The 26350-nt window shown below is 37.0% G+C and overlaps 1 protein-coding gene across 3 annotated transcripts in view; it reads left to right on the top strand.

Moving 5' to 3' along the window:
- Window positions 1-16611, top strand: part of LOC133531702 (T-complex protein 1 subunit eta) — a 38847-nt gene extending 22236 nt beyond the window's left edge. Inside the window, exons 8-15 of one of the 3 annotated variants that reach the window (XM_061870070.1) lie at window positions 639-814; window positions 1909-2063; window positions 3052-3221; window positions 4129-4155; window positions 6141-6275; window positions 8833-9021; window positions 12745-12869; window positions 15805-16611. In XM_061870070.1, coding sequence (XP_061726054.1) covers window positions 639-814; window positions 1909-2063; window positions 3052-3221; window positions 4129-4155; window positions 6141-6275; window positions 8833-9021; window positions 12745-12869; window positions 15805-15918 — 1091 coding nt within the window. In that variant the 3' untranslated portion in view covers window positions 15919-16611. The remainder of the gene's footprint in view (window positions 1-638; window positions 815-1908; window positions 2064-3051; window positions 3222-4128; window positions 4156-6140; window positions 6276-8832; window positions 9022-12744; window positions 12870-15804) is intronic. The other 2 variants (XM_061870072.1, XM_061870071.1) reach the window with 2 other exon arrangements.
- Window positions 16612-26350: the final 9739 nt, after the last annotated feature.

Genomic DNA, 26350 nt, shown 5'->3' on the forward strand with positions numbered 1-26350 from the left:
TATTGGAAGTTCTAGATATACACGGTGCTCACGAGGAACCCGAAAGATTTTGACAGTGTATTACTGATCACATTTAGAGACTAAAATGTCATATAAACTTTTCTGGATTTCGCCTAGTTTCAGAGTTAATACCAATGTAAAAAAAACATCTTCTTATCGTAACTTAGTGCAAAACGCCTTTTTGATCGCGATGATGCCATTATGGGGCGTAGTCTAAATATCCTTATTGATAGATGCCAAAAAGTGACAAGTAACCTTTGCAAAAACTAGTTTTTACAAAAAAAACGTAAAAAAATAGTTTCAGTGGCAGTTTTACCATAACATTAACTTTTTATGTACAAATACGTTCAACATTTGAAAACAAAAAAACAAAAAAAAATTTTTTTCGGCGATGTTTACTGAAACTCGTATAACATTTTTTCCTTCTTTTGGCCTCAGAAGTCCGTGGTTTAAATCTTTCGGGTTCCTAGTGAGCACTGTGTATATAGCGCTGTTGGTTTTCCATACACTATTAAAAAAAAAAAATAACGTCGTTCGCAGAAGTTTCAGTTTGTTAGTATACATGTTGTATAATCTAAACACCCGAAAAACGAAATATATCAATAAATATACAAAAATCATTTTTTAATTCCTTTAAGGCATCAAGAAAGTATCCGGTGGAGCTCTTGAAGACTCTTTCCTTGTTGCCGGAGTTGCCTTCAAGAAGACTTTCTCGTACGCCGGCTTCGAGATGCAACCCAAGAGCTACGACTCGTGCAAGATCGCGCTGCTCAACATCGAGCTCGAGCTGAAGGCGGAGAGGGACAATGCAGAGGTAAGTTGCGAAAAATACTGGAAGATACTAGGTAAAAATACTTGACGATACTAGGTAAAAATACTTGGAAATACTAGGTAAAAATACTTGGAGATACTAGGTCACTTTTTTTTTAGAAAACTAGGATAAAATACTTGTAAACAAAAATACTTCATATTACTAAGTAAAAATACAAGGAAGATACTAGGTAAAATACTTGGCAATACTTGGTAAAACATAACCTTTCCCTAGCCTAGGCGTTAGAGAGACAATGCCGACATGAGTTTTTTTTTTCTAGTTTTACATTAAAAGTAAAACTAAATTTTATTTTTAAAAATCAATCATACATTTACATAAATATTGTGGGTCACATAAGGCTAAACCTGTCCCGTGACTCCACGCTTGCGCATACTGTTAGGAGCAATTATGACATATATTTTACATAAAGGACAACTTTATATACACCGTGTTTTTTTTGATTTGCGTTAATTTCGAGGGTGCATTCCTGAGCTTAAATTAAGTAACTTTCTCAAAGACACCGATATTCTAATTAACTCCATTTCGGAGATAATCAATCATTAATTTTTATCTTATAAGGCCCTTACGAGCGTGTACACTTGCCTTAGGGCCTGTTTACTTATTGATTAGTCTTTAGTGCGAGTTCATACATTTGCTACTAAACGTAGGTACTATCTCGGACGATCGACGTTCGAAATGACATTGATATGTCACAGTTTTCAATTGTTTGGTTGAGTTAAATGTAATGCCCGTGTTACAACAACGCTATATGCAACATTTAGTTACTATATAAAAATAGTAAAAAAAAAAAAACAAAAAAAACTTTTTTTTTTCAAAATTAACTATGCCATTTAGTTTCCTTAAACGTACTTACCGATACCCCGAAGGTAACGAAATTCAATAAAAACACGGTGTATAGTAGTACATTTAAAAACTATTCATTATCGTTCTTATTCGCCTATGATTAAAACAACGGATCCAATTTCTGAATTTAATCTTGAGGATTCAAATAATAAATGAGGCATTTACCACGACCTATATATCAAAATGAACGTAAACAATATTTATTATTTACCAAAAACTTTATCTAACTTCAGGTCCGCGTAGACAACGTGAAGGAATACCAGAAGGTGGTCGACGCCGAATGGCAGATCCTTTACGAGAAGCTTGAAGCGCTGCACAAGAGTGGAGCCAATGTGGTGCTGAGCAAGCTGCCCATTGGAGACGTTGCTACGCAATACTTCGCTGACCGGTAAGGAAATACTTGTAGATACTAGGTAAAAATACTAGATAAAAACACTTGTGAATACTAGGTAAAAATACTAGATAAAAACACTTGTGAATACTAGGTAAAAATACTTGAAAATACTAGATAAAAATACTTGGGGGTACTAGTTAAAAATACTTGGTCATACTAGGTTTGTACTAGATAGTCCAGATACTCAGATACTAAAAGGTGGTCGACGCTGAATGGCAGATCCTTTAAGGGAAGCTTAAAGCGCTGCACAAGAGCGGAGCCAACGTGGTGCTGAGCAAGCTGCCCATTAGAGACGTAGCTAGTGTTGCTACGCAATACTTCGCTGACTGGTAAGGAAATACTTGTTGATACTAGGTAAAAATACTTGGAGATACTTGTTAAAAATACTCGCAAATAGTAGATAGAAATTCTTGTGAATACTAGGTAAAAATACTTGGGGGTACTAGTTAAAAATACTTGGGCATACTAGTTTGTTTCAAGTTAATTTACCAGATAATCCAGATACTCAGATACTAAAAGGTGGTCGACGCTGTGAATGGCAGATCCGTTAAGAGATGAAGCGTTGCACAAGAGCGGAGCCAACGTGGTAAATGAGCAAAAATTTCCACAAAAAAAATTTAAATAAGATATTTGTTCTTGAGTTATGTATGTTTTCTACGTATTTAAGTATTTGTATATTATATATATCATTTGACGACCGGTTTGGCCTAGTGGGTAGTGACCCTGCCTACGAAGCTGATGGTCCCGGGTTCAAATCCTGGTAAGGGCATTTATTCGTGTGATGAGCATGGATATTTGTTCCCGAGTCATGGGTGTTTTCTATGTATTTAAGTATTTATAAATATTTATATATTATATATATCGTTGTCTAAGTACCCTCAACACAAGCCTTATTGAGCTTACTGTGGGACTTAGTCAATTTGTGTAAGAATGTCGCTAATATTTATTATAATTATAAACACAAATGTTTGTCCGTTTACAGTGATATGTTCTGCGCCGGGCGCGTGCCCGAGGAGGACCTGCGGCGCACGCAGCGCGCGTGCGGCGGCGCCGTGCTCAGCTCCGCGCGCGCCGTCCCGCCCGACGCGCTCGGCCACTGCGCGCACTTCACCGAGAGGCAGATCGGCGGCGAGCGCTACAACATCTTCACTGGTGAGTCTGTACTCATGTGGCGCTGACTTCGGTACAAGCTTCGCAAGAAGAATAGCGAAAAGGTTTCGGAGCGCAGAGCGACGTGCGTTCAGTATCGAGCGGTCAGATCGACTGGCCGCGCTCGCGCAGCCGGTTGGGAACTAGAGCAAAGGATATATAATATATATTTTTATATTTTATCTCTGACACTTAGAGACTTATACATCTCTAAAGAATTTTAGTATTTTATGGTTTTATTTTTTTATCATAGTTTTTTTTTGTGTAATTTGACATTTAGAGACAGTATACATCTCTAATAAAGTATTTATTATTTCATAGATTCGATATTTGTAATTGTTCTTTTTTTTTAATTTATTGTTTGTAAAAATGGACATGTAAAAGTGCCCCTGTGGCCTATTTGCTGAATAAATGTTTGATAGTTGATATTTGATGACGTCCGGCGCTCTGTCTCCACTATACGTTGTCCGTCAATTTATACTAAATATGAAACAGACTATAGATATAAAATAAAATTACACAAATTTAACATGTGGCATGGCCCCCCCCACACACACATGTACAAGGTGTCTACAGTCGTTAAATCGCCAAGGTCTGGACTATCAAAATCGCTGCCAACTTAACTTGGTCTAACTCCAGTTTACTTCTTATACGTGGAAGAAGTCGCAAACAAAAACTACTATATATATAATATGACCTCGGTCTCTTTAAAGCAAGAGTGAATAGGCTACTACTGAATCGGTGAGCTCCATCTTAGGCCCTGTCTTCACTTTCCATCAGGTGTGACTAGAGCCAATCGCCGATCAGTTTTTAATAAATAAATAAAAACCATCAACAACAATGAAGTTCCACAATTAATTCCTCTTCCTCCCTTATTCCTGTCCTATCCTAAACGTATTATTTTTTCTAGGTTACGAAAACAGAGGACGTCCTGATGGTAAACTAAAATTGTCTTCGCCGTATTCTTTTTGTATTTTTAAGGGGCTCCCTAGCGCCAATGATCTTCGATCTGAATCCCTTCGTTTTCTAATGTTTTTTTGTAGCTTATCAGCAACAGCAACGGCTTTAAGCAAATCCCATATTTACTTCAAAGTTCATTGTCTTCGAGATATTTGGCATCAAAGTTGAACAATTTTAGGCCAGAAAACTGGTTTTCGGGTTATAACTTTTGTGTTAGTTAGTTTAAAATTAAAATCTTTAACCAGTTTTTAGAACAAATATGTAGATTTCATACATGTAAAATCGTTCACAGCAATCTAGTCACGAAAACAGTGTTTTTTTTAGACAATGTTTAAAAAAAATCATAAATAATAAGTGTTAATTTCTTTCAAAATCCGGCAGACCAGAATGAAGATAAAAGATAGAAGAACCGACAACCGTTTGTCTTATATTTCTATCTGTACTGCAACTGTAGGAGTAACGACTCAAAACTTGTCAAAAATCGATGAAAACCGCGGGGAGCTCCTTAAGTAAATTATTATTGTACTTAGTAGAGGTACATAATATCTAGTAAACTCATACATTATAGTTATATTAACTTATCAGTTAAGCATTTCATTTAAAATAGGTATTACAATTAAATAATATAGCAAATTTGTTTGATCACACACTATATACATTTTAATAATAGCTGATCATAACTGACTTTCCATTGCCCCACTTTGTCCCAAAGCTTATTAATATTAGGGGTTACAGGGGGGAAAAGTATATATTTAATTGTGTCTAGAGCCAATGATTATAACAACGGATCCAATTACTGATGTTTCTGAGGATATATGTTGAATGAGGTTCAAATTTCATTGTATAGATATATTATACAAATTGTATAAATGTACTTAAAAGATCTGTCGTGGAGTAATTAGCATCAAAAGTACCTATCAGATATCAAAAGTCTTATCATGTCATTATCGGATAGCTTAACAAAGATATATATGTCTCTATAAATACGAGGGCTGATCCAAAAGTAATGATAATCAGTATCAAAGACACATCACATGGTTAAAAACATTTTTTTTTTTTTTTATTTAGTCGTTTCGTAAGCTTACTCACGTTGACGACCGGTTTGGCCTAGTGGGTAGTGAACCTGCCTACGAAGCTGATGGTCCCGGGTTCAAATCCTGGAAAGGGCATTTATTCGTGTGATGAGCATGGATATTTGTTCCTGAGTCATGGGTGTTTTCTATGTATTTAAGTATTTATTAATATTTATATATTATATATATCGTTGTCTAAGTACCCTCAACACAAGCCTTATTGAGCTTACCGTGGGACTTAGTCAATTTGTGTAATAATGTCCTATAATATTATTATATTTATTATAGACCATCGTTTCCCTTGACCTTCTGTTCTATTCATTAAAAAAAAGATGTTAACCCTTAAAAAATGCCTTCCCAGCGACCATTACTTCGCTATGATCCGAAAATTAGTTGCTTCTAAGGTGTTCCTTCAGCCGTGGAATGGAATATAAGACGCTAGGGGCTAGATTCGCCGAATATGGGGGGTTTTCTGGCAATTTGAACCCTGCATGACGTATGGCAGCCACTGTATCATCAGGTCTTTTGTTCTTCCAGGAACATCCTACGCATCCAACGAGTGGAGACATTTTTTTGTAAATTTACTACCCAAGAACCGCTTTATACAATCGACCTCTTTGTTTACTGTTTTAATCCACTAAAAGTATTTAATTATCATTACTTTTGGATCACCCCTCGTAGCACAATTAAATTTTTGCAGATACTTTTGAACGCTAATTGTGAAGATATCTCTATAAAAGTAACAGGTACTTTTAACGCGTTGTTTCATACCCTACATTTGGTTGTAAATGTAATGTAAATTCGCAAGCCATTTATAGATACTAAGTAATAATTGCATAAATGAAAAAACGAAATTTAGTACAGATTAAATAGAACTGTTTCCCTGCAGGTTGCCCGGCGGCTAAGACCTGTACCATGATTCTCCGCGGTGGCGCCGAGCAGTTCCTGGAGGAGACTGAACGGTCGCTCCATGATGCTATCATGATCGTGCGCCGCAGCATCAAGAACGACGCCCTGGTCGCTGGTACGTACATGTAAAATACTTGTTGGAAATACTAGGTTAAATTCTTGTTGGAAATACTAGGTAAAATGCTTGTAGGAAATACTAGGTGAAGTCCTTTTTGGAAATACTAGGTAAAATACTTGTGGGAAATACGAGGTAAAATACTTGTTGGAAATATTAGGTATAATACTTGTTGGAAATACTAGATTACATACTTGTTGGAAATACTAGGTGAAATACGTGTTAGAAATACTAGGTAAAATCCTTGTTGGAAATACTAGGTAAAATACTTGTTGGAAATACTAGGTGAAATCCTTTTTGAAAATTGTTGGTGAGGACTAAGGATTTATTGAAATGGAAGAGCCGATGATTATAACAACGGATCCAATTACTGATGTTTATGAGGATTCTAGTTGAATGAGGCCAAAACAACATATATTACATATTACATATATTTACGTAAATATTTGACGACCGGTCTAGCCTAGTGGGTAGTGACCCCTGCCTATGAAGCCGATGGACCTTGCTTCGAATCCCGGTAAGGACATTTATTTGTGTGATGAGCACAGATATTATATATATCGTTGTCGGAGTACCCACAACACAAGCCATATAGCCATAAGCAAAGAAGCTTACCGTGATAAGTCAATTTGTGTAAGAATGTCCCTATAACATTTATTTATTATTCTAATCTCTGATTTTAACCTCCACATATCTACTACTCGTTCATGATAACTATTTTTATGAATATTGGATACAGGTCATATCAGTTGTCAAACTGCCTGCCTGCTTATTAAATAATAATAATAATAATTCAAGGTCTTAATTCATAAAACTTAGTTAAATTCCGCATTAACTAATGATTTAGGCATAACTTATAGATTTTAAATGCAATAAAAGTTTATTAAAGTAAAATGCGTTGAGTAATATCGTCCACGAGTCCTCGTACGACTGTAGGATACTGTTTTAACATTAATTTTCTAGAGAAATAAGTTAACTTTTATGCGTTATTGCATTTATGAATAAATATTAAACAAATAAATAAATAAATATTATAGGACATTATTATTATTAAAAAGTCACTGCACACTTCTGCACATTTATCTTATTTCGGTTCTTTGTTCGATTATATTATAGGAAGGTGTGTGTTTTATTTGTAGTTAAGTACTTACTTATATTTCTGAATAAAATGGGGATCAATATTCACGTCGTGCGTTTTTCGAAAACACTAATACGGTGAACTGATATTCGTTAATTAGTGTCAGGGATTTTAGTGCACATATTTACAAGCTTAAGTTAAATAACTTGCCCTGTTAGTATGGGACAAATCTTGCAAGTTAAATTTGACCCACTTCCCGGTTTCCGATGAAGCTGAAAATTTGCATACATATGTAAGTCGGGTGACAATGCAATATTATGGTACCATCGAGCTGATCTGATGACGGAGACAGGAGGTAGCCACATGAACTCTGTTATAAAACAATGTAACCTTGTGTTTGGGGTTTTTAGAATTGTCTCGATGAGTATTAGTTGCCTGTGGAAAAAAAAGTACAGTCAGCGATAAAAGCTTGTACCAAAAATAAAATTTTCTCAAAGATGCAATGAAATATTGATGTTATGTTCCTTATAATAGGCTGCTAAGTATGACGTTTCAGGTGCGGCTAGGACAAGAGGTCGTTAATGGAATTTCATACAAAACTTGCAGGACTATGCCGGCAAAGTCCTCTTTCTTAATTATATTCTGCCATTATGCGTATTAAAAAAAATTACAACAATGACAAGTGTCAATTCTAAAGGTTCGTTCAGAAACGTGCTTTCGTACTTTTTTGAAGTAACTTGATAATAAATATAAATGTATGAAGTATCTGTTTTCTATTAAAACCGAGTTAAAATATAGCGAAATAGTAATATGCACACGTTAATTTTAGTTTCTGTCTTGTTAACTTATAATATCTTTAAAAAATAAAACTTTGATTTTTTTTTGTTTATTTCATTGGATGTTTGAGAAAAAGCACTATTTCTCAAACTTGCTATGAAATGATGACATGACTTACGTCAAATTAGGTCCGGAAATACTACATATCAGGTGCGATGAGTGAACATGATATGTAAAGAAATTTCATACAGCCTTACACACCTAGGACTGTAAAGCAACCTTCTTTTGATTTTAAACGTCAAATTGTGATACAACGTCTTGGCATTCAACCATCAACAAATAATATTTTTCAGTTAGCTTGGTACGGTGATCTGTTGTGCATATTCGTTGCTAGGCAACGGCGGTGGCGCATCGCGCAGGCGCGCGGACTTACGCGCGTAAGATTGTACACCGCTGGTAGAGTGGCGAGCCGAGTAGGTCTCAATTGACTACAATTTTTGAGAAAAGCACTATACATATCTCGGTGAGAAACGGGGTTGCCGGCCGCGTATCTACTTGGCCTGCAACCCTACGTTTCCCGGCCTCTATATTAATGTACTATACATACCTCGGCGGGAAAATGGGGTTGCCTTTCGTCCCGGCCTCTGCAGTAATGTATTATTTCGCCAAAAAGTTTTGTATAATGAGTGAACTGGGCCCCAGGTGGCGGCGCCATCGACATGGAGATCTCGAAGCACCTGCGCGAGCAGGCGCGCGGCATCGCGGGCAAGGAGCAGCTGCTGCTGGCCGCCGCCGCGCGCGCCTTCGAGGCGGTCCCCCGGCAGCTCTGCGACAACGCCGGCTTCGACGCCACCAACCTGCTCAACAAGCTGCGGCAGAAACACCATCAGGGTAACAATACTTACATTTATTATTTTACAGTACATATGGGGCTACTTTATAGCACTAGTGCGAGAAGTAGCATATTATGTTACTGTGTCGAACATTTAAAAGGCCATATGTACTGTAAAACGTTGTACGATACATGTGCGAATAGGTAATTCGCAACTCGTGTCGATTTAAAACACTCCCTTCGGTCGTGTTTTAATTTATCGCCACTCGTTTCGAATTTCCTATTTTTCGCACTTGTATCGTAATGTACTATTATTATTTTTCGTATTTATTTGACGACCGGTTTGGCCTAGTGCAGTGGACCCGGGTACGTCCTTAAACTACGTCCATAAGAGAGGTATGGGCATTGTGAATGTCATCTCGCTTTGTGTGGTAGGGCACAGCCAGTGGATGTCATTCCAAATCTAGAGCAGAGCCCAACTGGGGAAGTACCTCCACCTTACAGAAAACAGCAGCCAAATAACACTAGACCCTACTCATAGTGTTGTGTTCCTGCCGGTGAGTAAGGTTGCCAGAGCTCAACGAGGGGGGGCGGGTTTAGGGTCGGCAACGCGCATGTAACTCCTCTGGAGTTGCAGGCGTACATAGGCTACGGAGACTGCTTACCATCAGGCGGGCCGTATGCTTGTTTGCCAACGACGTAGTATAAAAAAAAATGGGCAAAGTACGGCCCGGATAAAGGATTTTATCCGGCCCGCCGCCGGTCCTATGAAATAGTAGGTATATGGCATTGGCCCACGATGATCGCAAATCAAAATACATTTATGCTACAATTCTGGCCCTCCTCTTAAATTTTTTTTGCTTTCTGGCCCCCCATGAGTAAAGTTTGCCCACCACTGGCCTAGTGGGTAGTGACCGTGCCTACGAAGCTGATGGTAAGGCTGGTAAGGGCATTTATTCGTGTGATGAGCATGGATATTTGTTTTTATTGGAGTCATGGGCGTTTTCTATATATTTAAGTATTTATATATTATATATATCGTTGTCTAAGTACCCTCAACACAAGCCTTATTGAGCTTACTGTGGGACTTAGTCAATTTGTGTAATAATGTCCTATAATATTTATTTATTTATTTTATTTATTCAATATTACATGTCATGTTCATTACAAAACATGTTAGTCACAGGTACAGTTTTTTTCTATATCTTTATTTAACGAGCTTAATAGTCTAAAAGACGATGCCGCTCAATAGTACACATCGAGAAGTGTTCTTACACTATAGTATTTTATGCAACAGTTGTATAAAAAGGGTCAAAAAAGGCGAGTGGCGTGAGTTAAGGTTAGAAAAGGAATACGCCACGAGCATTTTTTGACCTACTTATACAACGTTGCATACAATATTTTTCCTACGAGTCAACAAAAATAAATCTTAATTTAGGTAAACAAAGCAAAAGTATATAGCCAAGACGCGCGAGCATACCTTGTGACGCGCCCGGCGCGCCCCGGGCCGCGGCCGGCCGGTCGGCGACACCTCCTCGTAACTCATGAGGCCCTGGTACTTGCTACTTGCTAATTTAAATTTTTGGACAGTTTTTTCTCGATTTTGGCCACCGTAGCCTACGGAGACTAACAAGCAACGCTAAGCGGTCTTCGTAGTCTATGGGTGTTGTTGCTATTACGGGTGTCACATGCGTGTTTCTGACTTATGAAATAATTGTTTTTACTATGCAACCAAATGAATATTTTGTAAGTTGGCAGCAATGCACTTAGTTTAAAACTGTATTCGTTTTGATTTTGTTAGGTTGGTAGCCATTCATCGCAGTAATGTTATAGCGATTAAAAGCACAAGTGCTGTAAAATAGACAATATAGACTTTTCTCGAAAACCTTTTATGTATGTTCTTATATTCGTGTTAATGAATGCATAAATGACAGATAACAGTAGAGGAGTAGGAAAAAACATTTAAAACCTAAACAGATCATTGAGATCATTATTTTCGTCTTCGGATGCCCACCATCATCATACTGAACAGAGCTCGAGCTTCCCTTGATTGAGGGAAAGCTAAAATCCTGTTACAGCCGTCCAACTCCTTGAAAAAACTCCTCGAGAAAACTCGTATCTGATTTATTTTACCTACAGTTGTGTGCAATATAATAGCACTACATAAGAAAATGTAAATTAAGGGAAAGCTATAAGTTTAGATCAATAATATTGTATCTTTTTATATAATTATTCTGCATAACTTGATATTGTTTCAAAATTAACTGTAACCTTTACTTAAATGATATTGGAAGTAAAAAAAATATCATGAAAATTGGCTGTTTTTACTAAGTTAAAAGCGGTGGTGGCCGAGCGGATATGACGTCCGACTTTCAATCCGGAAGTCGCGGGTTCAAATCCTGGCTCGTACCAATGAGTTTTTTGGGAACTTATGTACGAAATATCATTTGATATTTACCACTAGCTTTTCGGTGAAGGAAAACATCGTGAGGAAACCTGCATACATCTGCGAGGAAATTCAAAGGTGTATGTGAAGTCCCCAATCCGCATTGGGCTAGCGTGGGGACTACAGCCCGAGCCCTCTCGCGCATGAGAGGAGGCCTGTGCCCAGCTGTGGGACGTATATAGGCTCAATTATTATTATTATTATATTTTTACTAAGCTGCGGAAATTCCTATAAAAACGTAAAACCTTACGAAAAAAATACAATTGTGTACTATAATTGTAATTTAGAATCTTTCCTATTATTTCCAATCAAAGCTTTACATCTACACCCAAGTCATCCAGAAAAAATAAACCTTTCTATAAACGATCTTCGTCGCAGAGTGTACTGCTATTATATTGCACACAACTGTAGTTAGTACAGTCAGCGTCAAATACTTCGTAGCAGTCAAAGTAGCCAAATTTTTTGGCTACTTTGACTGCTACGAAGTATTTGACGCTGACTGTACTAACAACATAAGTTGTCTTTAAGTGAAATTTCTGCAAATTATTCAACTAGTTGGTGCAAAAAATGGTACGTCTAAAAATAAAAATAGATAAATTAAGCAGTATATACAATGCGATGTCATATTATGTTATTATTAATAATTGTTTTTTTTTTTTTCTTCAATATGCTTGGAAATCACCTTATTGTAGCAAAAATAGTACGGGAAGTACTTCGTTATGGTCAAACTCAAATTAAAAAAATTCAAACTATTATTGTCGTGTTTTAGCGGACGGGAAAGTTATTACTGTATTGTTTTTTACTTTTTAAAAACATGTATCCACTAAGAAAGACGCATACATCCAATTAATATTTTTTTTAAATAAAAAAAAAAATAGCAGCGGGCTACGTTTACACGACCCGGTCAGCATCATTTCTAGCTATAGAGTAGAGTCGTGTAAGACCGACGTGTATGATCGTGCGAATACTGCTTAATAAAATCAAAGACTATATAACTTTTATATATTTTTAAGGATCTCATGCAAATACAGCTTATGGCAGAATAGTTGTGCCTTTAACTTTTAGAAAATAATTCAAGAGGGAAATGTATTTTACAGTACATATGGTGCTACTTTATCGCACTAGTGCGAAAATTAGCATATTACGTTACTGTGTCGAACATTTAAAGGGCCATATGTACTGTAAAACGTTGTACGATACATGTGCGATAGGTAATTCGCAAATCGTGTCGATTTAAAACACTCCCTTCGGTCGTGTTTTAATTTATCGCCGCTCGTTTCGAATTTCCTATTTTTCGCACTTGTATCGTAATGTACTATTAATGTACTTGTTCCAGGCGAGAAGTGGTACGGTGTGGACATCCAGAAGGAGGACATCGCGGACAACTTCGCCAGCTGCGTGTGGGAGCCGGCCGTCGTCAAGATCAACGCTGTCACTGCTGCCTGCGAGGCGGCTGCGCAGGTACACATACTTACTTACTTACTTACTGCTGCGGCGCAGCGACCCGAAGTGGATCTTGGCCTCCGACACCAAAAACCACCATGTTCTCCGTCCAAAGTTTCTGTCCAGTCGACGGCTCAGAGTTCGCTAAGGGCTTTTTGCACTTCGTCTCTCCAGCGGTACCTAGGGCGTCCAGACAGAATTCGGCCATTTGGAACTCCAGACAGTATTCGGCCATTTGGAACTCCAGACAGTATTCGGCCATTTGGAACTCCAGACAGTATGCGGCCATTTGGAACTCCAGACAGTATTCGGCCATTTGGAACTCCAGACAGTATTCTGCCATTTGGAACTCCAGACAGTATTCGGCCATTTGGAACTCCAGACAGTATTCGGCCATTTGGAACTCCAGACAGTATTCGGACATTTGGAACTCCAGACAGTATTCGGCCATTTGGAACTCCAGACAGTATTCGGCCATTTGGAACTCCAGACAGTATTCGGCCATTTGGAACTCCAGACAGTATTCGGCCATTTGGAACTCCAGACAGTATTCGGCCATTTGGAACTCCAGACAGTATTCGGCCATTTGGAACTCCAGACAGTATTCGGCCATTTGGAACTCCAGACAGTATTCGGCCATTTGGAACTCCAGACAGTATTCGGCCATTTGGAACTCCAGACAGTATTCGGCCATTTGGAACTCCCGACAGTATTCGGCCATTTGGAACTCCAGACAGTATTCGGCCATTTGGAACTCCAGACAGTATTCGGCCATTTGGAACTCCAGACAGTATTCGGCCATTTGGAACTCCAGACAGTATTCGGCCATTTGGAACTCCAGACAGTATTCGGCCATTTGGAACTCAAGACTTCACGAGCTCCACCCATCCGGACTGCGTGCCCGAGCCATCGGAGCCTGGCGGCTTTACACATACTCCCTAATACGACATACTGAGTAGAAAATACTTTGGAATACTAGGGTAATAAGCGTCTATTGGTTAAACTATTATACATACATTTTAACCTTTTGAACGCTTTCTCTCGCATCAAAATGTGGCATATCTTATCTGTCAACAGTAAAATTGCTTTGACAGCGTCTGCCATGACCGCTTTAGTGGTCGTTGGCGTGGTAGGCACGACAGCACGAGGGAAGAATAGCTTTTCGAATCTAACGAAATAACGGTCATTTTTCTATGAAATTCCATTTCGGGAGAAAACGGTTTTCCACTGACGATATCTTAACAAATCACTTTGATTTTGATGTCGATCGCTTCAGCATAATATATTCTAGATTTATAGGTTCCGCTTAAAAAAAGAAAATTGTTTTGCAAATTTGGGAACAAAGGAAAATCTATAAATAGAGTTTAGTTTTTCATTTTGTCAATACATACTAAGTTAAAGTCAATATATTCTTTATTCAAATAGGCCTAGCAACAAGCACTTTTAAATCGTCAAATTTTACAAATATCATCTTAATCTAAATATCAGAGCAATTTATTGATGCAGTTATTATTGATCTAAAAAAAAACATTGAATTATTATAGATATGGCAAACTTAATAATAAGAATTTCACAAAAGGATCGTCAAACACCAAAATTGCACAAAAATACTAGTCTAGAAATTTTCTAGAATAAAATCTAAATGTCAAAAAATACGGTATATATAACATTTAATTAACAATTTCATCATTATTAACATAACAATAAATAATTCATTATTTCACTGAAAAATCATGGAAAATGGAAAATATTTAAAAGTGAAATCGTTTTCTATTTATGTTTGGAAGATCACGGGTTATAACTTCCCTCGTAATTTTAGCCGATGATTATAACAACGGATCCAATTACTGATGTTTGTGAGGATTCTAGTTGAATGAGGCTAAAATAATAAATATTTTCATGATAATTTGAAGGCCCAAGGGATTATCGACGACCGGTCTGGCCTAGTGGGTAGTGACCCTGCCTATGAAGCCGATGGTCCCGGGTTCAAATCCTGGTAAGGGCATTTATTCGTGTGATGAGCATGGATATTTGTTCCTGAGTCATGGGTGTTTTCTATGTATTTAAGTATTTATAAATATTTATATATTATATATGTCGTTGTCTAAGTACCCTCAACACAAGCCTTATTGAGCTTACTGTGGGACTTAGTCAATTTGTGTAATAATGTCCTATAATATTGATTTATTTATCCACACAATGTATTTCACCTATACTAACCGCAAAACTATCTGGCCGGTCAGGTTATAATGCCATCTCTTTCACTCTTGGTTGGTCTTAACAAGGGTAAAGGAGATAGTAGAGGTAGATTTTGCGGCAAGTATAGTTTCAAAGTTAATACCAATTAAAAAAACATCTTTATAATAAGAAGAATAGGGTTGTTTCCAATTTTTTGAAACGCTTATATTACATTCTATATTAACTAATAGTTGCCCTAAAATTCAACTTTTATACTAAAAATGGCTTTTAATATGTTAAATTAACAAAATATATTTTGACAGATACTTTCGCGCCCAAAACGCTCTTTGAAAATTGTGTGACGTCACAGTTTACGGTTTGACACATAACCACATACACACGTAGAAGATACGAACTGTCAACTGACATTTGTCATTTGTTGTTTATCGCCTAACTGTCAACAGTGTCAATCCGAGAGTTGTGACGTCATCAGAATCTTCAATGACGTTTCGAGTTTGGTCACGTGACGTGTGCCAAAAGATATTTTAAATTAAATATTTACAAAAATATGGTCATTACAGGTCCCCTAAAAGTAGTTTAACATGTTCTTATAATCCAAAAGAATTTATTGGGATACAATTCTGCCCTAAGATTTGTAGATGGAAACAAGAATAGGGTATTCTTATATTCATGTTCATGAATGTATAATAGCAGTAGAGTAGGAAGAAGCTTGTATAAAATTAGCTCAAATTAAAAAATGTATATGTTGTTCCAGATCCTGTCCGTAGACGAGACCATCAAGAACGTGAAGGGCGGCGACGCCATGCCCCAAGCCGGCGGCATGCCGGCCGGCATGGGGCGCGGCATGGGCCGCCCACGCATGGGCTAAACACGCCTTAAACACAGATAAAACACCCTGAATCTACAGTATCTTTAGGTATTTAAATAAAAAACAAAATGTAAACCTGCATACATCTGCGAAGAAATTCAAAGGTGTATGTGAAGTCCCCAATCCGCATTGGGATAGCGTGGGGACTATTCCGAGCCCTCTCGCACATGAGAGGAGGCCTGTGCCCAGCAGTGGGACGTATACAGGCTGAATTATTATTTCATTATTATTATTATTAAACAAAATCTACCCTCAAATAGCACAAGCCAGTTGAGGGTAGACGAAAACATTACATGATCAAATAATGTAGGTTAAAGTCAGGTCGTTCAGTGACAGATCCAGGCGGTTTTGTATTTGGTTGGTTAACCAATGAATGTTATAACTACCGAAAATGTACAAATTGCTCGTTTACTTTTATTTAAATACCTAAAGATACAGAGTATATAGATAGCTAGACATCATATTTTCTTACTTACCAGGGATTTTTGGTGCAGAAATCTTGTGCTGTCCCGGCTTTATGCCATGGGCAAAGGCTTTTCGGTAAAGAAACATCTAAAAATATCCACACCAGGGATCGGAAACCGGTATTTTTTGTATGGGAACGAAAACGGTATTTTTTCGTTCTTTGTTCATTACTTCATTTCTAATTGGGCAATCTAATAATAATTAGTATTGCAATCCAGCGGGGTAATGCTGCCAGCATCTACGGCACCTTGCCGAGGGGTGAATTTTTATTTTAGTTTAGGTTTTACTAAAAAAATGTATTATGTTGTATTGTATATTAAAAAGCGCTGGTGGCCTAGCGGTAAGAGCGTGCGACTTGCAATCCGCAGGTCGCGGGTTCAAACCCCGGCTCGTACCAATGAGTTTTTCGGAACTTATGTACGAAATATCATTTGATATTTACCAGTCGCTTTTCGGTGAAGGAAAACATCGTGAGGAAACCGGACTAATCCCAACAAGGCCTAGTTTACCCTCTGGGTTGGAAGGTCAGATGGCAGTCGCTCTCGTAAAAACTAGTGCCTACGCCAAATCTTGGGATTAGTTGTCAAGCGGACCCCAGGCTCCCATCAGCCGTGGCAAAATGCCGGGACAACGCGAGGAAGAAGTAGTTGTATTGTATATTGTTATTTAAAATACACCAATTATTTATATTTGCCAATAGTTTATCTCGTCAATGTCATACAGCGCCTGACACAAATATCTATGACCCCACAAACAATCCAACTTAATAATTGGCACGTATTTTGCATCTCTTTCAGTTGTAAAAGAGATGCATAGCTGTATCTCACAATAAATGCATAGATGGTTGGATCAACAATAATGAGACAATTATATGTTTACTTCTCTTTCTCATTGTATGCGCGTGCCGTTTGAGATCTTTTCTAAAACGCTAAAAAATGTTTTTAGTTTTGACAGTTTTGTTGACTTAATTTTTTGTTCACATTGTTTTTGTAATTTGTTGTGTTGTGAAACTTGTGAATGGTTATACTTGTTTTTTTTTTTATTTATTTAAAAGTTTATTGCACAAAAGAAAAACTTAATGTACAAAAGGCGAACTTAATGCCATGAGGCATTCTCTACCAGTCAACCTTAGGGCAAAGCAGAAAAGATTGTAGGCGGCGCGTTCAAAACTAAAAGAAATTGTTATTGAAAGAATTAGAGTCCTAATACACATAAATTAATTATAAACTACTTAAATACATAAAGACACATACATACATTACATTAATAAATAAATATATATATATATATATATATATATATATATATATATATAATTATACATAATATACATAACCGATTCGTGAGACTGATACTTAATTGATCTTTAAACTGCCAGCAAATAAATGCTTGTTATGAGTAGTGAGTTCCGTTCTCCCACTTTTTGTCGTTAAATAAGATTAGTAATAATAGGAGAAGCACATAGTATTTGTGTATTTACACTTAAAGTTACATTTACCCACTTTAATGTAAAAAAATGGAGTCAATGGAATTTGTTGAACCAACACCAGAAGTCTTGCGAAGGAAACTGTTTTTTTTTTTTTTTTTTTTTTTTTTTTTTTTTTTTTTTTTTTTTTTTTTTTTATATTTATTTATTCCTTAAATTAACAACTTACAGTCAAGCTACACATGTTAAAAGGAGTGACATTATATACGCATTGATACTAACAATTTACTTGCTGCTAACTATACATTGATTGAGCTGGTCGTCGTTATTGACTCTAGATATCGGCTATTTTCTATTGGAACAACTACAGGATATGGCCAGAGAGCTCCCACCAAAGTACCACATGCGAGTTCCCATTGAGCTTCTCTCTGGGCTAGCTAACTGTCTTTTGAACGACACTGTTTTTGAAATAGCCAAAGGCTTAATGGAAATAATACGAAGTCGTTATCTGAAAACACAACTGAGTCCTACATTTAGAGTATAAAATAAACCGAAATATATGGTTATTTCGATGTTTTTGCAAAAAAACCGGTTCCGATCCCTGATCCACACGAACAAAGTGCCAAAAATATGTATACACCTTATTGACAATATATTGTAATGTATACATATTTATGGCGCTTTGTCCGTATCAATATTAAATCTGTTTTTTAATAGATTTTTTTCCCAAGTGAATTCCGAAAAGCTCCCGGGTATGCCCATAATGCACCACAAAATATCGAAAACTTGTTTGCACCGGCAAAAAGTGAAGACATTAAAATACTAGCATGAAAGTTTATCCATGGTGTGATCAATTTAACGATAAAAAATCCAACAGATCTTGGAAATGTTTTTCTGTCTTACCCTTACACAGCCACGAATTAAACAATTTATTTAACCTTTTCAACGCTTCTCCACACGTGTCAAGAAATGCCATGGACGCCAAAAAGTTAACTGGTGAAGAGCGAATATGAAGCTTAACTGACAGTAGGAAAGTCGCTTTGACAACGTCCGCCATAGCCTATTTAATGGTCATTGGCGTCGCGGGCACGACAGACGATGACCGTTTTAGTGGTCTTTGGCGTTGAAAAGGTTAAAGTATAACGATTGCTGGTCCAATATCTGCTTATATTTACTTAAATGTAAAATGTTTTATTTATATTAGCTATTTCGGCGACTCTGTTGAATTTGAAGAAGTTTGAAGCATTTGTTTTAATAATAATAACGCCTTTATGCTTTCACAAATGTTTAGGATGTAAGTTAGAGTTAATAAAATGTATTACACTACTACTTTATGGTTTTATTTATCAAAACTCTGCTTAGGGGGCGACACTAGCAGAAACACTCAAATAGTAAATAAACCGTCTTAATGCGTCATTGTCATAATTACTAGTATTTGCACAGAATAATAGTACTACCTATAGGAAGGTAGAGGTAAGGAATGCAATCTCTACAGACAGACCCAAAGAGTAAAGTATATAGGGCAGAACTGTTGCAAGTGTCCAGCTGTCAGCTAGAGTAGCTAAGAACCTAGGAGTTATTGACGGAGTGAAGTGGGCTGTTTATTTGTTTTTAGGGTTCCGTAGCCGAATGGCAAAAAACGGAACCCTTATAGATTCGTCATGTCCGTCTGTCTGTCCGATTATGTCACAGCCACTTTTTTATTTTTTCACGTATTCTAGGTTATGGAGTGTGGAATTAAGAGGAGTGACATCTCTTATGATAGAACTGTTGCAAAAGTGTCCAGCTGTCAGCTATAAATAATAGTTCAAAATCTCTCCAAAGTAGCGCTAGAGTAGCTAAGAACCTAGGCGTTATAGGGAGCGTGCATGAACTGTAGGAGGCAGCGCAGGAGCCGTCAGATTTTTGGCGCGAGGCGTAAATGTGATGTTTTTTGTTCCGATGTAGCCCACAAGATGGCAGAACCTACTATGCACAAGAAAACACTTGACGTGTAAATGTGCCTGTTTATGGTTCCGATTCAGACCACAAGATGGCAGACCCTCCAACGCGCACGGTCCCTATTGACGCGAGTGAAGTGCGCTGTCTATGATTTGATTTTTTTGTTCAAGTATTGTAGCGCCACCTATTTAAGGTTTTTTGATGATACTTTTTGGTACATGGAGATTTATTTCCTTATGGTATTCTAGGTATTGTAGCGCCACCCAAAGAGTGCATGATCGGAAAACGACATTTAATGAGCTGTTAAGAAGGGTAAAGGAGGTGATTTTCCTAAAAAGTATCAGTATCCAAGATAAAATCCAAGGCGTAATTAAATTATGTGTGGAATGGCTGGTAATCCTGGCGGCAGGATTCTTTTCAGACTCAAGTATAGTTAAAGGTTTTTTACAGTTTGTTAATTATGGCTAGTTCTAGTAAATCCATTAGTTTAAATATTATCCAATGGAATGCCCAGAGTCTGTTAGGCAAACTTAAATCGTTTCAAGAATTGTTAAGATTACAAAAAGTTCATATTGCTGTGGTAAGTGAAACATGGTTATCAAAAGATTATAGCTTTAGAGTTAATGATTATCAGGTTTACAGAAAGGATAGACATGATGGTTACGGTGGTGTAATGATTCTCGTTCACAACTCGATTCAATCTCTAATATCAAATGTTGTCATCGGTAATGCAGGTATCGAATTTCTGAAGGTTAAAGTTTTGAAATGCCAAGTAATTGAAAACATTGTTGCAATTTATTGTCCTAGTAAAATAAATACAAGTCAAACGGATTGGGATGAAGTCTTTAGTCATTGTGAGACGAAAACCCTAGTCCTTGGTGACTTTAATGGACATCACTCTAGTTGGTCGTGTAAGACGGATCCAAGAGGTAATCTAATTTACAATTCTATTATGGACTGTAACTTGTTAACACTTAACACGGGGACACGACTTGGATGAGGCTATCCGACGGTGTGTTACAAAAGTCCTCTCCCGATATTAGTTTGGCCAGCTCAGATATAGCTTTAGACTTTAATTGGTCAATAGTCAATGAAACATTAGGGAGCGATCACTTCTTTATAAAACTTTCTGCTAAACATCAATGTGATTTCAGCACCCCTGTCATGAAAAGAAATTTCAAAAAGGCTAATTGGCAAAAATATAAAAAAGATTTAAAAGAACACTTCGAAAATTTTACGAGCTCTAATGACCATCAAGAAGACTATAATCAATTTATTCATCTCATTAATCTAATAGCAGATATTCATATCCCATATTATACGTTTAATAATAATGCAAAGTCAGCATTTAAGCCTAAACCCTATTGGAACCAAAAGTTATCAGAAGCTATAGCCCAACGCAGGCTGGCGTTAACCATGTTTCGTAGGAATCCTACTCCAGGAAACCTAGAAATTTTACGGGACAAGACTTCTAAGGCCCATGATGACCTGTGTGGGGCTATACGAAAGGGTTGGCAAGATCTATGCTCTTCAGTCGATTCAAATACTACCTCGAGCGAGATGTGGAGGAAAATGTCCTGGATGAAGGGCTACAGGTCTCCTCGACAGTACATTGACCCAGTACTAGCTGAGGAACTACTATGTACGCTGTCTCCAGATTACGCCGTCCCTCCTTCGCCCTTGCTTTTGGATTATGAGTCTCCCATTGACATCGATATCTCTATACAGGAGTTAAACAAATGCATTAAACTCAAGGATACCTCTCCTGGGTGCGATGGCATTTCATACTCTATGATTAGACATCTTCCAGAAAATGGCAAAAAGATCTTGTTGCGCCTATACAATAACTTTTTCGTAAGCTGATTTGTTCCTAGTCAATGGAAAGATATTGGCATTATTCCTATCCCAAAACCGGGCAGAGATCCGAGCCAAGTATCATCATTGCGACCTATTTCATTAATGTCGTGTATTTGCAAAATCTTCCACGCAATTATCAATCATAGAATCGAGTGGCTTCTAGAGCGTAATAAAGAGTTCTCCGAAAATACTTTGGGGTTTAGGAAATGTAAATCATGCTTAGATAATTTGAGCATCCTGGTTACTAGGATTCAAATTGGCTTCACAAGAGGATTATCAACTTTGGGCTGCTTCCTAGATATTGACAGTGCTTACAATAATATCGATAATACAGTGCTAATTTCTACTCTGGACTCATTAAAAGTAGGACGTAGAGTATGCAACTACCTTTGGAATTTTTTGAAGCATAGAAACCTCAAATTTCACTTAGATGATTTAGTTATAGAAAGATCGACAGGTCGCGGTTTAGCCCAGGGGGACCCGCTATCCCCGTTACTATTTAACATAGCCACTATGAAGGTCTGTAAAATTCTTGAAAAGGAGATATTCATTTCACAATATGCTGATGATTACGTTCTATATTGCCATTGTAAAAGCTCTGCTGAGGGAGAAATAAGAATACAACAGGCTTTAGATAATATACAGACTTTATTTTTAGACATTGGTCTAGAGATTTCTCAGAGTAAAAGTAAAGTTTGTCTGTTTAAAAGGGGTTTTAAAAAAGATAACATTTCTATTAAAATTAACAACCAGGCATTAGAAGTTGTGGATACCGTTAAATATTTGGGCCTTTGGCTTGACCGAGGCTTGCGATGGGGGAAACACATAAACGAAATTAAAGTTAAAGTCATTAAATTTATAAATATATTTAAAGTGCTGGCGGGATCTGGATGGGGAGTGCACCAAGTTCATTTAAGGCGACTGTACATTGCAATGATAAGAAGTAGGCTTGATTATGCAAGTTTTTTATTTGGAAATAGCGCTGCAACTAATTTAGCTAGGTTAGACACACTTCAAAACACTTGCTTACGAGTAATAGGAGGGTTTATAAAAAGTACGCCTATACATGTGATGGAATCAGAATTGACCTTACCTCCACTAGCAATTCGGAGACAGTATCTTGCAGGTAAAATGCTATTAAAATCTAAATCTCTTAGTACAAATATCCTACCTGGACTTCTGACGGATTTGAAAAATTCTTTTGATAACCTCTACTGGCGTAACAAAACCAAACCGTTACTTGGACTTGTATTTAATGAGTTTAATGATACCCCGGTATACTGTAGTAACCAATTAGAAATGTTTTCACTCGATACCTGGGTTACAAATATAGATTTGAGTAATTGTCTAGTATCAAATGTTGATAACATTAACAAAGCTAAAAGTAAGTACGACGGTTCGCAGTTACGAAGTATATGCGATTCAATGCTTACAAACTCTTATAATGACTATTATAAGATATTTACTGATGGATCTAAAACAGATTTTGGTAGTGGGGCAGCATTCCTAGATTGGCAAACCGGAGGGGTAATTAAATTACACATTGTGAACGATATCTCGATTATGGCCATTGAAATGATCGCAATAGAAGAATCTCTTTCATATATTGACAGCATAAATAGTCACAATAAATTTGTAATTTTAACGGATTCAAAATGCGCTCTTCAACATTTGAACCGCTGTACTCACGTCTTTAGGGGCATTCCATTGGCGTACTCAATAATTCGTTTAGTACTTAAACTGAACGCAGCCAAAAAGAAAGTTATTTTACAATGGATTCCCTCTCACTGCGGTGTTGTGGGGAACGAGGTGGTGGATCGGTTGGCTAGGGAAGCATCCGAAATGAGTGAAAAGTGCCATAATGTTCCTTGGTTTACTGATATTCTATACAAAGTCAAGAATATGTGCTTTAACAGGTGGTCTGAATATTTCGATGAAAGATCTCGCACAAAGGGCATATGGTACAAAACGATTCAACCCTCACTTCCTCGAGCCCCATGGTTTTCTTTTTGTAAGTTGAACAGGCAGGATCTAATTGTTGCCTTTAGATTGCGATCTGGCCACATTCCTTTGAATAATTTTGCGTTTTTGATGCGTAAAGTTGACTCGCCCAATTGTAATGTATGCGGAGTAATTGAAGACGTGTTTCATATAATTAATGAATTGTTGGATAAAATAAACTGGAATGATTTTAGGAGTATTGCTTGTCCGATTTTGTTGTACGAGAAGCTACTTAGTGTGTTTAGTGATATCTATGAGCAAGCAAAAACTAATATATGCAACAAACAAAAGCGAAAAACAGAACGGTGGATAAACAGTACAGTTTATAAGATGATTAAAAGACGGGACGAACTATTTAGAGTTTGGAAATGTAACCCAAAAAGTGTTACTAATAGACTAAATTATACGAATTTTAGAAACTTAACTAATAGGTACATATACATGTCTAAACAACGTTACAAGCAAAATGAAATAAAAAATTGTGAAAATAATGTTAGAAAATTATGGAATACTATAAATAGTTGGTTGGGGGCCCCAAAGCCCACTGTTGATTCAGTAATATTAAAATATTTAGGTAAAACGGCCTCGGCGCCCATTATATGTACAAAATTTGCTAAAACTTTTACAGAGGAAATATGTCAAATTAAACACAACTGCAACATAAAGTTTTTGGAACGTCAAACTTATATCAAACCATGTAATGTGAGTTTTAGGTATCAAAAAGTAAGTAATATACATATTGAAAAAACTATTGGAAAATTAAGCAAAAAATCCGCGGGTGTAGATGGAATAAGAATACAGGACTTAAAATACATACAGAAAAAAATTAGTCCCGTTTTAGCAAATTTCGTAAATATGTGTGTGCAAACAGGAAAGTATCCTGAGAAATTAAAACAATCCATAATTAGGCCGATATATAAACAGGGTAGCCATTACGAGTACTCAAACTATAGGCCAATAGCTATCTTACCGGTTATTAATAAAATTATGGAAAAAGTTATTGTAAATCAGATCAGTATGTTCCTAGAAAAACATAATGTTATCTCGGATTCGCAGCATGGCTTTCGGAAATCTAGAAGTACTTCCACAGCCTTAGCACGATTCTCAGATGAAGTTTGTCGAAATTTAGATAGTGTCAGGTACGTGGGGGTGCTTTTTATAGATTTCAAAAAAGCATTCGACACACTGGATCACGAACAGCTACTGCAGGCGATGGATGAATGTGGGGTTCGTGGTCCAGTGTTGGAGTGGTTCCGTGCTTACTTGAAAGGTCGGACTCTCCGAGTCACTATCGACGGAGATAGCGGAGAGGAGGCACACGTGCAATCGGGGGTACCTACCGGCTCGGTCTATGGTCCACTGGGGTACATCATGCATGTAAACAGTGTGACAAATGTAGTGCGGAACTGCTCCACCTACATGTATGCTGATGACACATGCCTACTTTATGCTGACAAAGACCCTAACATCATACAAACATGTATACAGGAAGATTTTGAAAATATACTCAAGTGGTCTCACGATAACGGAATCATTTTGAATACAGAGAAAACAAAATTTTTGCTTATAAGTTCCCCGTATACTAAAAAATACCATAATCCTGTTCAAATTATTGGTCACACATATGATTGTTTACATACCAACAAACATAATTGTAAATGTAAAATAATAGAAGTAGTTCAAAATTTCAAATATCTGGGTTTAACTATAGATAGTCACATGAATTGGAAAATACATATAAACATAGTGTGCAATAGGCTAAGGTCCATATTATGTAAAATAATTAGCTTAAAAAATATTGTAAATAAAAAAATATTACGTATGTTATATCATTCACTGGCTGACGCTGTAATTGGATATGGATTGATAGCCTACGGACGTACTTTTAAAACCTATTTAAACCATGTGCTTAATTTACAACTGAGACTGTTAAAAAATATTACAAACGAAAATACCATAAAAACCTGTAAGAATGATAACGTAGCCTTATTCAAAACATTAAGCGTCTTACCAGTGCATGACAAGGTTAGATATTTATTAGCAACTGATCAGTTTAATTGTTCTGAGTTTAAAACGCCGCGAGTGTACACACGACCGCAAAGAGGGTTAGAGCGCCGTAGGTACGCGGAGCCCACCGCCAACAACTACTATGGTGAACGAACGCGCAGCTATCTCACACCGCGAATTTTTAACAAAATTTCCTTTGAAGACGAGTGTAGCAGCAAAAACGTGTTTAAAACGAAACTGAAAAAGTTGCTACTAAATACCTCAACTCAAAACGTGCCTCAACTTAAAAATAAATAAATAAAATATATAAAAAGATCCCAAGCTTGGGCAACTAGTTTTTTCAGATAAGAAAAACAATACACACCTACATACATACATATAATACTTAGAATAAGTCATATTCATAAATACTTAGATAAATAAATAGTACATAAGATAAGATCGGGTACACAAAAACTGTAAGTGAGTGCAACATTCGCCGATAAACGTTATGTTTGGCGAAATATTATGTAAATATATATTGTACCAACTTTTTTTGGATAAATAAATTAAAAAAAAAAAAAAAAAAAAAAAAAAAATATAACAATGGAATGTCGCCGAGGTGTCGCACAGCGTCGCTTGTTTAATGTCTGTTCCTATGACCTCGGCCGAGTCAATAGCATCCTAGCATCCCCTGCTTCGGAAGAGGCTGGGCTCCTTTATTCTATGGTTATCGATATCATAGCACGTAGAAAT

This window comes from Cydia pomonella, chromosome 25, assembly GCF_033807575.1.
Source record: "Cydia pomonella isolate Wapato2018A chromosome 25, ilCydPomo1, whole genome shotgun sequence".
NCBI lineage: Eukaryota > Metazoa > Arthropoda > Insecta > Lepidoptera > Tortricidae > Cydia > Cydia pomonella.